General features: G+C 42.0%; 1 protein-coding gene across 3 annotated transcripts in view; it reads right to left on the bottom strand.

Annotated features, from left to right (window-relative positions):
• HTR2C (5-hydroxytryptamine receptor 2C) overlaps positions 1–14,981 on the bottom strand; it is a 78,565-nt gene that overhangs the window by 28,067 nt on the left and 35,517 nt on the right. For all 3 annotated transcript variants that reach the window (XM_062502870.1, XM_062502872.1, XM_062502871.1), the window contains one exon: positions 9,802–10,444. In XM_062502870.1, coding sequence (XP_062358854.1) covers positions 9,802–10,186 — 385 coding nt within the window. In that variant the 5' untranslated portion in view covers positions 10,187–10,444. The remainder of the gene's footprint in view (positions 1–9,801; positions 10,445–14,981) is intronic.

The following is a 14,981-nucleotide window of genomic DNA, read 5'->3' as shown; positions in this document are numbered from 1 at the left end:
CCTGGAAAATGGAAGATATGACTGCAGCAGCTCAGTGTCTTAACAATACTCAGTAGGAAACAATAGGACACAAGAAGTCAGAAAGTTCTTTTCAACCCTGCATCCCTGTGGGATCAGGAAATTCCCTTTGTGATCTTTGTGATTCCTCTTTCTTATCTGAATTATGTAGCTCAACACAATATTTTTCTAAGGTGTGTTTGCTTCCTTTATCCTTTAAGTAATTTTTTGTTTTTAATCAAAACAAATGAATTTAACAGAAAACCTTCAGCAATCTCAGCCAACCCAGAAGAGAGGAGTTCACTCCTTTTGCAGCAGGAAAAGCAAGACACAAGTACCTTTGGGAAAACCAGCCCCACCCAGCCAATGCTAAGGCAATCACAAGAAGCTTTTCATGCCAAACTACATTAAGCAAATGGATGCCCACAGAAGCACACTTTAGAATCAGGCCCTGCACAGATGAGGAGCACACTTGAGCACTGAGCTGAATGTTCCACACTGTGCAGCTCTGGGTCACCTTACCTGGGCAAAGGCCAGCCCATTTCTCTTACCTGTAAATTCCATAAAGCTCTAACAGGAGACTGGCTCGTGCTTTGGATGATGGTGCTGAAACCTAATGAACAGCAATGGCATGAAAGGAGCTGCATTGCAGTGGCAGAAGAGATTTCCTCAGACTCAGGGGAGAGCAGCAAAACATCTCAGACCCATCTCAGCTGAAGGCTGCTGCTGCAGTCATGCCAAGAGCTGCAGTCATGACCAGGCAGGAAGAGTGTAAAGAGGTTGGAGGAGACAGAAAATTGGTCTGGCAGGAGTCCTAGCCTCTCTGCATGTCCTGTCAGTGTTCCCACTGACTTTACCATAGTCAGAATCTCCCCTCATGGATTTTGTAGGAAGCTGTTCCCCAGGTGCCCTATGCTTACAGTTATTTACCTGCTGCCTCTGAGCAAAAGGGAGGAGCAATCCATCTAGAAAATAAAATCTAAGGTGATCTGTAGCGTTCCTGGTTTTCATTTTTCCATATTTAGGGGGGAAAAAAGGTAAGTACTGGATGTGTCACTTTAAATCTCAGAAATAAGGTCTCATGCTTCCATGCAGGTCAGAACGACTGCTTTTGTCCAGGCCTTTCTGCAAGAACCTCTGTCTGTGAGAAAACCTGTCAGACCCCTGAGGCAAACAAAGAATCTCTGCAGAAACCCTTGGCAAACTGTGAAAATCTGGGCTACAAACACATTTTCCTGGAAAAGGCCAGGATTAGCTCCCAGCCTGGAAATGCTGCCACATGCCAAGGCTGTGGCTCACACACACCTGACCTGCCAGGCTGGGATGCTGGCACAAACTCCTCATTCCCTGATGGGCACCCTGCTCTGGAGGGCACACCTGGGAGCTTTGGGATCCTCTGCACCTGTCTGGAGGGGTGTTGTTTTATCTGAATCTAACAATCTGACTCACAGGGTGTGCAATCCATAAATTTTACTGCAGCCAACAGGGAGCAGCCATAGAACCTTCTCCACGAGCAGCCCTCACCATGGAAGCTACCAGAACCAGAGGCTGCTGGAAGTGTTTGTGCTCTGCTCATCTGTGCTGGACTGAGCAGCCTGAGCTCCATGGGCAGCAGCCTCATCCCTGGCAGATCACAGGCTAAAAGCCCCATTAACCCACAGCAGGCAAAGGAGCTGGTTGTTTAAAGCAAGGGGTTTGGAGGAGCAAAAAAAAAAATGTTTACAAATGTGGAATGTTTATTGTTCTCTCATGTTTTCTCCTGATGCTGGCGAATTGACAAGATCCTCTTGTCAGAAGGAACAAATACAGAGAAGACAGTAAAGAATATTTCTGCCTGTCCCAAGAAGCCAGCCAAAGTCAAAGCTGGATGATATACAGGTGGCACAGGGTGAAGAAATAACAAGAAAGAGACAGGTGGCAAAAAAAAAAATAAATAGCAACTGTTCTGCCTTTTTATCTGACAGCAGAATTTGGTCTTCAGAGTCCTATAAGCTAATGCTCCAAAATGTGGATAATAGCTGAGCGCAAATGAGTCACAAAGATCTGGCACAAAACTGCCAGGCCCTACCCACAGCAGTAAGCAAGGTGCCATTGAAACTGTCTCTGAAGCTGGCAATGATTTATTCTGGTGACAATTATCTTTGCACCACAAACCCTCTGCTGCATCATCCAGAGCTCAGCAGCAGAGGAGGCAAGATCAGAGACCCAAGGCAAGGGGTCCTCTGCTTTCCTTCTGGAAATCACAAAAGGCTTGCCACATGCAAATGACCCTGAGCAATGGGCAAGAAGTTCTAGGAACAGCTCCTGTGTGAGATGGGGCACCCTGGGAGCTCAGGCAGAGCTGCTGGCACCACTGTCAGATGGACACACTGAGCCCTTCCCTTGGAGAAAGGTTCTTGCTGACCACAGAAAGCAGCTCCTACTCCCCACAGGCTCCAGAGAGCTGCCCAGCAAGAGTGGATCTCACAGCTTCATGGCCCTGGAATGGCTTCTGCTCTTTGGACACACTAGATAGAATCTGAGCTTCCCAGCAGTGTTACAGGGTTGGAAATTAATTTTCATTTAGCATTAGAATAAATGTGAGTTACCAGATTTTTGCAAGAAGGGAGTTGTATTAAAAAATACGTATTTTCAAGACAGAAATTCTAGTTTATGGCTTAAACTATAGTCCAATACACCCCGGAGATCATTGTGCTACTGGCTAAATATTTAATTTTTTGCAAGAGATCACCATGAGGCTGGCAAAATGGGGACTTGGGCTCCACATGCTGCAAAGTGCCTCACCATCAATGAGAATACCCCATCCCTCTTCCAGCTTCCCAGAAGTGCTGCAGACATGGATACACTCCCACAGTCTCAATCAAAAGTGCAATTAGACAAAAGCCCTGTCAACAGCTTTATTTGCCATGACATGCTCCTCAGGATGCCTCCAGAGCAGTAGCCAGAGAGAGCCCCCTTATTTCCCACTTTTCCACGAGACATCAAGTGGTGCATGGCAAAACAGAGCCCAGGCTCCCACGAGCTGCAGCAGAACAGCTCCAGGGGAGAGGGGCTGCACTGAGAAAAGCATCTCATGAAGAATAACAGCACCCATTCCCAGAATGAAAGTGCAGAGCAGAACACCCTGTGGAATGTGACCTTCCTGTCCATAGCTGGGCAGGACAGGACATAACAAAGCTTTGCTGAGAGGCCAGGAGGGACATGTGCACTTCTGATAGCCAGTTATTAACCCCAGGCCACCCAGCTAACACACAGCAGCGCAGGTAAGGACTCCAAAATATCCCAGAGGCCAGGGGGTAATCGCAGCTGGCTGCACCCAGGAATTGTAGCCCCAAACACTTGGTCTGACTTTGGCCCCTACAGCCTGGACACAGCAAAGAGCCTGGCCTGGGTCAGGGTTTGGGGTGGCTGTGCTCTCACATGGGGTGGAGCTGCCAGACAAACCTGGGGAATGGCTTGCACCAGGTCCCTGCTGCCCTTCCTGGTGGGGCACAGGGCTCTGGGGATGCCATTCAGGTGGCACTCGGGCTGAACTACCAGCAGGCACTGCCTGCTCCTCTTGGATATGTATTCTGGCTGTCACATCCTGCTTACCATGATAATACTGCAAATTTACCAGTAGCACATAGGCCTGCTAAGGGAAGGACAGACTTGTCCTGAGGGAGAGAAAAGAACATCCGTACCATCCATACAGAAGACTTATGCCAGGTCCTCATGGAATTTTTTAGGAGGAATTTACAATGCAAGCCAAGGTTTTACTAAAATCTGAATTTTTATGGGGTTGGTTCTTATTACATTAAAAGTGACAAGCTTTCTAAATCCGTCTGTACAGGTGCAGCATAAGGGGAAAAAAGAGCTCAGTTACCAATAAGTACACGGCCATCTGCCCAAAGAAGTGATGGCAGGTCAAGTGTCTACACTGTTATAATTTAATCTACCAGAAGACAGACAGATCTAACACCTGCAAGTGTTAGAAATGAGGAAAAACTGCTTTCCAGAAGTTCCAAGTGCACTCTTTAGCTCTTCTCGCTCTACCCAAATTTAGGTTGAGACACTGTTCAAAAGACAAATACAAATCCATTTAATACTTTAAAATAATTTAAATAAACCTCCAAATTGACAACAGCCTGTTTGCAGACAGTAGAGACTTCTCTGACTTGCTTTCCTGAATTCATAAAATTTATTTATGGACTGCTCCATTGATTGCAAGTCCTGTAACCAAAATACATTCCCAAAAGGAGGAATTCAGCAGAAAGCAAACCAAGATATAAGCTTGACCAGAAAAGTTTTCACTGTCCCCTTCCCAGAACAGAACCTCACCATCAGTGCTGTGTCTTGCTTCATGTAGCAGAGCTGCAGCTCATCAGGGAGGAGGTGGACATGACCCTTCTCCAGTTTTATGGGCTGCTGAATTTTGGATCTTTCTCTTACCCAACCTGGCGAGGACTAAAACTTCAAGAGGGATTAGAAAGCTGTATATGAGGAAGCCACTTCAGTTAAATGAACATTTCCAGACAAGAGGAACAATCAGTACAAGTGTTACTGGTGACATTTTACTTCATTGAAAATAAAAACTGCATTAAGCACCATGTCTGTATCATGAGGTACCTGTGCCCACATAAACAGCTTAACTGCATCCATGGTTTTACACCATTTCTGCTTCCTCTTCGTTCATGGTCAACCCTCAACACACCATCAGGGCTTCCAGCTGTTTTTGGGGTTGTTAGCATAACTGCTATAAAACTGCAACATGCCTCTAGAAGAGTGTCTAGAAGAATTTTTTCTATGAGATGAATTGAGATAAAAGGAAAGATACGGAAAGGAATGGAAAAAAAAATTAATGTTAATTTGCTAATTTTATATGAAGCACTTATCCCAGTGGAGAATATTGTACTAGAGCTATACACAGCCTGCCTGCTGAGAAAGTCCTGGGGATGGGGCTGCTGCATGGATGAACAAGTGAAATTTCATCAGTTAGGAAAGAAAAAATATATATAAAGTCCAGATGACTGTATCCATCTCATATTGGTGCCATTCTGCAAATATCAAATTCTATTTCTCATCTCCCATAAAAGAAGCATATAAAATCTTGAGGAGATTTTCAGACAAGACATCACAAAAAACACACATCAAAATACTGAGAAAGAATAACAAAAGGCTACAATAAGTTAAATTGCTCTGACAATTTTTAAAAGCAATTCAGCTTTAATAAGACTAGTGAGAAGATTATTTTCAAGGACCATGGAGCACTGTGGTCTTTCCTTCCAAGTGCTTTGCATTCCTCAGATAATGACACTTTCCTTACTCATCTGACTTCCAGTCTTTATTGTCCAACATTAAAAGTATAACAAAAAAAATTAAAATAAGCTATATAAAAATACCAGACATAAAGTATAGAAAATCTTGGACAAAATCAAAGATGAAATTAAGAGGAAATTTGTGTGTGTGGAGAAAATCCAGCTTTCAATATGACAATTAAAAGCTGTGACTCAAATGCATTTGAAGGGGGTGATGCAAATATAAGTTTAATAGATTTAATCACTGCTGAGAAAGGGTGTGGAGCACCATTCCTTCCTCTTAACAGGTATAATTGCCCTCTCCAGTCCTGAGCTCTTGTGCTGATTTCAGCTCTTCAGCCTTTGACTCTCTCTTGACCAGAAGCCATCAGTTTTCCAGCAATGCAGGCCAAAGCTGTGTAGGTTCCTAATGCTGTTTCCAAACATGATCAAGCAGAGAATCATCACAGGGTGCCACATTTTCGGTGGCTCTGAAAAGTCCTGCAAGTTAACATTTAAGTTAACCTCGAGATATTTTACAACCAGGGACCCATATTCAATGAGATACAGGGAGTATCTCCTTAGTATTCCCTCCCTCCTCTCATTCTAAACACAATTTAAACCGTGGGTAGCAGAAAAGAAGCTGTTCTATGGATTCAGGGCACACCATACAGAGCTTTCTTTCCCAACAGCAGCACAGATACGTCACAACTTAATCCCATTTGTCACATCAGGTAAACAGGCAGTTGTTCATGCAGGGAAAATTCAGTAGCAAGACCATCTCAACTAAAGTTTCCCATGTATCTAATAGTCTGGAAAGAGGGTGAATAATGATGCAGTAGGTTTTCAGATTTCATAGAATTCTTTAGGTTACCTGAGGGGGGCTTGGAAGGAGAATAAATGCTGCTGGGTGAGCACACAGTGTGGCAGCCTATGCATCCTACTGATGTCAAAAGATAAACTAACACTTCCTGTCGGATATAAATTTCACTGCACACAGCCCAAGTACAAGGTGTCATTGGAGAGAAAAAAAAAAAAAAATTCCCATCTCTGAATTTATGACAGAGATAGTGCAAGCAGTGTAGGAGTTTCCATTCACTCTCACCGTAGCAGAAGAATAAAATGTAGCGGTTACTACGCACAAACAGAAACATTATCCATTTAAAACTATCAGGAATAAAGAATAATTTCTGGAAGTAATGCAACTGTCAGCTGGAACTTGATGTAGTCAAGATGCATTTAAAGCCATGACTTGATATAGTCTTCAAAATGCCTGATCATTTTTAGATACCTGAATGTCACACCCAAAGTGCTGAACTGCACTGCTTCCCCCCTCTGCAGGGAAATCAGCATCAGGGCCTGCCCAAGTTCTCAGCACATCTCTGTCACCACACGATAATGATGGTAATTATCAATAATCACAATAACGTGGGTGTAAATCTGCTCTGGCAGCTGGGGATGATGAAAGCTGCATCCCATACCAGCCCCCCTGGAAGCCGTGTCAGCCCCCAGCATCACAAAGGGAAGGGAGAGCCTGCACTGCACAGAGGGGTCTGCTGGCTGCTTCTGGCCATGCTCTGGCAACTGGTTGGCAGCTGTGAACCTTCTGCAAGAACCAGGAAAGCCTCTGCAACCTCCACTCAGCTCAGCTGATGAGATTCTCTTGCATTCCTTCACCAGCCCTCTCTTTCTTGCTCATAAAAACATGACACAAAGTAAACCCACTGCTGCTTGTGCCTAAAGTGCTCAGAGGTGAGAACACAGTCTCCACCTGTTGTCTGAAGCTTCATCATGTGTAAGATACCTGATGCCCTATCAGTACTTTTACAAAAATACCATTTTTTAAATTTATCAGGCATTTCTCCATTGAGATGAAACATTTCTCATTTACTCTCCCCAACACATGCTTACTAATTAGCATACTAATTTGCTTAGTTCTTTAGTAATTGCATGCCGGGGAAAATGTTCTCAGTCGTCAAATGCAACTCATCGATTACTGTAAGGCACTTAAAGAATAACTGATAAATATATCTGAGGCCTGATTAATTGGTGAAAAATCCATGAAGTTGCATCCTGCTGTCCCTTCCATTATAATGAGACTCTTGAATTAACTTACAACTTGATTTTTCCTCCTTTTAATTACAAAAACCACCGAAAACCAGAAGTATTTGTGGAGGGTGTCTATTCAATTTTCTGGTTCTGCTTGAAGTGAAATCTACTTCATTTATCTTGTTAGCCCAAAAGTAAGGAAAGGAGCCTACTCTGAAATGAGTTACTCTGTCAACTAGAATTCATCTTTGGGGCTGAGAGAGCTGATGTGGAAACTTGAAAGTAATTTCTTCAGTCTTCTATTTGCTATATGTGTTTTTTAAGGTTCCTTTCTGATTACATAAATTAAAAGTGACTTCTACAAATCTGGAAGAGATGTGCTGCATACACTTCCCAGCACAGCATATGGCAGCCTTTGAAACAGCCCAGTGTAAGATTATGAGGACTGTATAGAATGAACAAGGTAAAATATACAGAGTAAAAATGACTAAACAATCACAACGATGTTTCCGAGCAGCAGCACTCCCTGCTCAGTCCATGGCCATGCACCCCTGTTATTCTCACAAGAATTCTGCTGATGTAAGGACATTTTCCCTCTCCTTACTTCCACAATTTTTAGCTTAAATACTATTAAAAAATTACTTCACTGGGGTCCTACTCAGATCAGTTCATAAGTTCCTCTGAGGTTTGTTTTACCCCAAATGGAACTTTTCCTCCTCCCCCCCCCTCACAAAGCCTGAAGGTTGTATTCCAGCACTGCCCCAGCAGCCTCCTCAATTCTCAAACTATTTCCACAAACCTTCCATGCCTGTCCTGAATTTTTTTCCAAAAAATCTACATAGTACTGTTTGTCTGTGAAGAAATGTTTGGGCTATTAACAGCCAATACTAGTTCTCTAGCAAAAAAAAAAAAAATTGGGATAATTACAATACCTCTTAAAATCAGTGATATTTCCTTGCTGCTAGAAGGGTGGCATGCTTTACACCTTTAAACTACCTTAAGTAATCATTTTCTAGGCAGAACAGAAAATCCATTTCTATTAGTTTCCAAAGACCTTGAAAGTATGTATGTAGGAAGATCACTTCCATAAATCCACCTTTTTAGAGACACTGGCTAATGTAGAATTTATGCAAGTGCAGGTCAGTCACATAATTCAGTATTTATATACTCCCCTTCAAGCGCCAGGGAGCTGGAGTAAAATGCTAAAAATAAAATACACATGTTGTAATACACACAAGATTTAGAGATGCAACTATTCTGACAGTTCAAAATAAAAGATCTTTGTGCATAAGATCTCTGTAGCTAGGCCTCTACCTAAATCACATATTGATTTAACTCACTGTAGACAAGTTATATAAGCTTTAGAATGATGTATGCTTGATCAATGTGTTTTAGAAATTAATCTCTGTCAGACTTACTCATTTGGGCAAGTGAAGAAGTCAGATAAATATCCCTACATTTTATTTTATAGGACAGTAAACCAATTTCTAATCAAATTTGTAAGTAAACAGCATTATTTGTTTCCAAGAAATATCAATATTAAAATACCTAAGAAAATCTGGAAACAGACTTCAAAATTTAGTAAGTTTTATCTATGAAATACACAGATTATAAAATTGATACATGCTTATACAAACATGAGGATCAGAGATACAGAGGAGAGCAAAACCCCCCTTTGAAATATCCAGGGATGGAGATTGTGGCACCACACTGAACAAAGGGATTTGGAGTCTCAGCCAGATGAAAGTTAGATGTATTTGATATGTTACTTCTTTGAAGTGCTAGCAGTGATTTCACACTTGAGTGCAGGAGCGATGCCCCACTCCACTGCAAACACACTGACCCTAATATAGGGAGAAATAAATGTTTACACCTACACAGGCAGGCCCCTGGGTGCTTTAAAGCAGAGCATATTCTCAGGTTAGAGATAGGGAAACTGAGGCATGGAAAGGGAAAATGACCCCCTGAAAGGCACAAGGTAAGAAGCAGTACAAATGCCAAGAGTGAAGGCTTTAAATCTGAATGCCAAATCTACTAGTGCAAATCTCCTTTCTGATCCACGTTTTTGCTCAAATCCTGCTGATTGTAGCAGTGGGAGCTCAAGGACAGATCCTGAGCTAAGAGCCGAGTAGGTCATGAACAATGAACACTCTCCTTGGCTTTTCTGTGAGCTTTTGTGTCCTAGCTCGGCTTTGGGAAAATCCATCCAGAAGGTAAAAAGCTGACTTGCTGTCTCAGATTCTCTTGGTGGCCCCAGCAATAAGAACCCCCAGTTAGACATGATTCCCAGGTCATTCCTGGCAGCCTGAACAGAAGCTCTGCTCCGAGCAGAGAATGAACCTCAGCACAGACCCATGACCAAGTACACACTGAAGCTCCCCAGGCTACCAGCACAGGGGAAATCGGGCACAGCAGGATGCTGCAGCCTCAGGGACTGCCTGCAAAAGTAAATATTCAAACTAGGAAGGAAGGCACTTACCATACAGGACTGCAATGAGCGACACGGGCATGACCAGGATACCCACCAGCATGTCTGCCACTGCCAGAGACATCAGGAAGAAGTTTGTGGCATTCTGCAACTTCTTCTCCAAGGACACAGCCATAATTACCAGTATGTTGCCCCCGATGGTCAGCAGGATGACAACCAAGATCAGGAGGGCTGGCCAATTCTTCTCCCTCACGGACATCCGAGAGGCTTCGCCCTTCTCAGAGGTGTTGAGAGGATCAGATGTGGGCAAACTCTGGTTCAGAGTCAAATTGCTGCTTAAGGACCAAGCCATCAGACCACCATGCAAACTAAAATCCAGTGTAACAGACACTGTTGTTAAGCTGAGTAATATTCCAGTGCTACTTAAAGTGCTCATTGTCTGGGGCTGGCTTCTCTGTCTCTTAACCGTGCCTCAGAGACGACCCCTTTTCCAAATTCCAGGTCCAAGGCAGATGCCGAACATCACAAAACCTGAGCCAGAAAATCATTTGATCTTCCATAGTGAAGTAGACCTTACAGAAGTTAGCGTGGAGCTCCTCTGGTTTCCTTGGGCATGGTAGATGACGACCACTGACCACCAACCTCAAGGGAAAGGAGACTTTGCAACCTCCAGCTGGTTTCCAAGGTCACCATTCTGAAAAGTAAAGGAAAAGGATATTCTTCACTGAAACCACTGTATACACAACATCTTCTTTACTCTCCATGCAACTGACAGCCTTATTCTTCCCCCTTCTGCTGGCTAGGACATTCTCCAGACTGCAAGCAATTTATCTGAAGGGTACAGACTATGCCTAAAATCATGGGGAAGAGAGGCAGAGAATCACATCAGTGTGCTCTGGCTGGTTAAAAGCTGATTATCACTAATTAAATGTTTTGTGAAACCTGCAAAAGCAAGTCTGAAGAGCAAAATATGTTTCAATTGATATCCACTTCACAGATACTCTGCTGCTGTGTAAAATAGTAATTGCACAAAATTCTAACCAATCCAGATAGTGCAGCCAAGCACAGGGTAATCCATCACCTTAAATGGAAGGGTTTGGATGTATTTTACATATTCTGAGGTAAAATGAAGGTGTTGTAAAAGCCGTCAGATCTTAATGATTAACTCTCCTACAATAACAAATATTGTAGTTTGGTTTCTATTGGGAAATGAATGGTGGATAAGATGCAATATCTATTAGGCAACGTTGTATGATCTTTCTGGAGCAGACAACAAGGAGTGGAGAGAAAAGAAAGGACAAACTTTCATAAAAGCTGAGCACTTATTTCTGCTTTTCATCTGTTTTTGTGCCACTGCTTCCTACTTATCGTGAGCACACAGCCAAGCCAGTAAACCTAATCCCAGCAATGTGCTGCTCAGGACTACTGTCCCAACACCCTCATCCCACACACAGTGGGGGGAAAGATTTCCTCCCAGCATCTCACATGATTTGTGCTACTTCAAAAGTAGCTGACAGTGAGGGCGAGTCTGATTACGACCCCTGACTGCCCATGTAACACAGGCAAGAGAACATCACTCTGCTGCTTCTGAAGTCCTTTAGCCTCATGCACTGAGCTGATTTGGTAAATTAGCTGTACTCTTCACTTCAGGCACATGCCAGCACCCACTAAAGTTAAGGGCATGTATTCCCAGTCCTGGTTAAATCATGTTCTCGGCAACTCAATGATTTTGACTGCCAGTGCTGTACAACTGATGAAAAACAGCAGCTTTGTTTTGCAATTCCTCTGAATTGCAGTTAAACTCCCAACAACCACACAGGGCTGAAAGCACAGAAGGAAAGCATTTAGTTGAGCAGTGGTATGGAAATGGACCAGTAAGCAGAATAAAATCAATAGCAAGTGACTTCTTTAGAGCATATCCTCAAGTCCTTGTGAAGCCCACAGGAAAAGAGCTGTTCTATCACTGTTAAACAAATAACAAAATAAAAGCCAGATTTTGGCCCTTGAATGCACTGTGGCACCCATCTGACACAGCAATTTTCTATCCAGGTATCAAAAGCTAGATGTAATACATGAGATTACATTTGATTTCATTTAAATAGGAAGTGCTCAGAATCCTATAATAAAATGTTTTACATTGATGAAGCTAATGGGCTTTGTGCACAAAAATATTTCTTAAATGAGCAGTTCATACAATGAACCCAGATTTGCTTCTTCATTGTAGTTAATTACTCCCAGAGGGTCTCTAAACCTCATATTTAGGAAGAAGTTTTGCACGATGGGCAGAGAAAATAATTTTGCAGCTGCACATGCAGATGAATGAACAAGTGGTCACTGGACCATTTATTTTTTCCAATTAGTTGGCCTCAAAAACAGAAAAAAGTCTCTATAAAGTTTCTGAATACTTCAGAATTTTTTTTACAAAGCACAGCTTTTAATTCAAAGCTGTGATGACAATTTTTCCAAATCACCTTCCCACAGTGAAGCGGACACTAGGCAGCCAAAGGATCATAGACAGGACATGACTTAACTCTAGATCATGAAAACAAACTAACAACCCCCAAACAAACAAAACCACAAAACACAAAACAACTCCAAGATAAGGCTTCTGAATTAAAAGTGTCTATTTTTATAACTGATCAAGTCTGTACACTGAAATGGTGAGCAGAGTCATTCTCTCTTGCATTTTGCATATTCAGTTTGAAAAATCATGTGGGAATTTGACTACAGGAATGTTCAGCTGGGCTCCACCTTCAGAATTAACTGTTCCATTGCTTTGCTAATACCCTTGTTATTATTTTACACAGATCCTGGCTTGAAGTCATCAGTTTTCCTTTTCACTGCATCCCTCAGTCTCCTTGAGGTAAATCTTTATGACTAATTCCTTCAACTACAGTCTTCTAAGCACACCACTGTACCAGAAAAATAATTCACAATTTATTCATGGATTCTGCATTTATTTAAAACCATCTCCATAATTTTAAATTGAACCATGGGCCCATCACAGATTTTTTTTCCAATAGCTAACATCAAAGTACACATACTGAATTTTGTGGTCAATCATCAATTCCAGTTCAATCTACTACTGACAGTCCTTTAAATTATAATTTAAGCATTCGGCAAAACCAAGTTCTTTTCTATGCCACTCCCGCTTTTTGATAAAGTAAAATAGCAATTTCTTTTGGCATATTCTTTACTTTCAGTCTTTAAGTCCAGCTTAAAATAAACTGAATGTAGAAAACCATTTTTGTCTATCAAGAAACACATGAATTATTTAAAGCAGAGGTTGGTGTGCTGGAGTTTTTAGGCATTCCAGAAGGGTAAGCTGGAGGGAAACAGAAGCTGCAGTGGTTAATAAACCTGTACTGGTGGGGCACTGGAGGGCTCTCATGCCTTTGAGAGTATTTACCACCACTACACTTGCTGAAAGATAAAAAAACCAAACCTTTTTTGGAATAAACACAATTATTTTTTTTTTCCTTTGAATTAAATGCATTCATCTTTAGTTGTTTTACCCTTCAAAGCTCAGAGCACATTTTCCTAGAGAGAGACAGCTGCCTGCTGAGAACCTGAGATGTTCCCTGGACCCCAGCCAGGATCCTGCTTCTCCTGGACAGACTGCAGAGCTCCTGAGCTCTCGTGAATCACTGAGGAAATCTCTGGGACTCACACCCTGGATGTTAACAACATGCATTTGAAATTGGGTAAGAAATCAAAGATTGTCAGTTCAGCCAAAAAAAATAAAAAAGAACCTGAGTTTCAGGCAGACTGAAACTGCATTTTCAGGCATTAATTCATGGTGAGCCTTGCTGTAAAAAAAAAAAAAAAACAAACCCACAAACCAGAAGTACTTAATGTTCAAAAGTGATGACTTTCAGCAATTCCCACGCCACAAGAAAAACAAGAAATGTCCAATGGCATCACGGGTACAAAGGCCATATGCAAGAGAGATTTTTTCCACCCAAACTACTGGCAGTGTCCAGTTCTCCAAGTCACATTCACATCTCCCCAATAACCAGATGAAAGCCAACAAGCTGCTAAAAATCAAACATTTTTTTAAAAAAGTTTGTCCTCCAGCCTTGATTTTGATGGCAGACCTACATCAGGGAAAAAATAAATCTGAAGTCAACTAAACTGAACTGCAAGTTCTGCATTTTTTTGACAGGAAAACAGTTGTAGATAGTTCACAACTATCTGAGTCAGATAGTCAGATGACAATTTTTACAGCTCTATGAAACCCTTTTCAAAACGGTAAATAATTAAAAATATATAATAAAATACACAATTTATGCTCAAGAAGGCAGATTTAAGGCTTCATTCTTCACTCTAAACCCTGTATTTCTTGCTATTTACATCTTTATTATTTTTTAATCTATTGCAAATTTAATTTTCACCTTTTTTTCGGAACAGAAGGTTGCTTTAAAATACAGATTTTCATGACAAACTTGCAAAGGCCATTTTCATTTTAGTGATTCAATAATGTTATATTTTTATACTAAGAGAATCCTATATTTTGGGTAGTTGGAACTCATCTTTCCCCTTTTTGTAGCAGCACTAGGAAACATCCCTATTTCTGTGCTGTTCTATTTTTAAACAGCATGTGAGAATGCTGCAAGTCTAATGGAGATGACCAGGGGGATGTAGGAGGAAGCACATTAAATACTGGGTTTGGTTCAGCCCAGACAAAAAGCTTTGAACAGAGATGTATTTGCTGCCTACATCTACCTGCTGGTACTTACAGAGGAAACAGGGAGATTCTTCCAAAAGATGGACAGCAAAGCAAGAAGAAATTGTCACAGTGATAGATCTAAGGAAATCATGCATGAAGTAGGGAAAAAAAAAAACAAAAAACAAATAACTCTCAGTGCAGGTGGTGAAACATGTGGGACACAGAGACTGCAGGATCTCCATCCTTGCAGTCTTGGAACACAGCTGGGATCTACCCTCAAACACCCCATGTAACTTTGATGTTGGACTGGAGACCTTCAAAAAAGTCCCTTTCAGACTAAATTATTCTGTATAACTGGATCAGCACTGTGCTTCCAAGCAAAGCTGTCGAGCATGGGGATGCTTTTGAGATCCTGTCCTTGAATTACACACCCTCTGCTTGTCCCTAGTGCTCAAGCTCAGGATTAGACCAGCACATCCTCTCCCCTTCGGTTTCTCCAAAATAAAAGTGCATGGCCAGGTGGGAAAACACAGCTGTGAGGACTCCAGTGTGCTGCTGTGGG

Source organism: Cinclus cinclus, chromosome 15 (assembly GCF_963662255.1).
Source record: "Cinclus cinclus chromosome 15, bCinCin1.1, whole genome shotgun sequence".
NCBI classification, from domain to species: domain Eukaryota; kingdom Metazoa; phylum Chordata; class Aves; order Passeriformes; family Cinclidae; genus Cinclus; species Cinclus cinclus.
The sequence above is the reverse complement of the archived record's forward strand: the minus strand, read 5'-3'. Positions and strand labels throughout refer to the sequence as shown.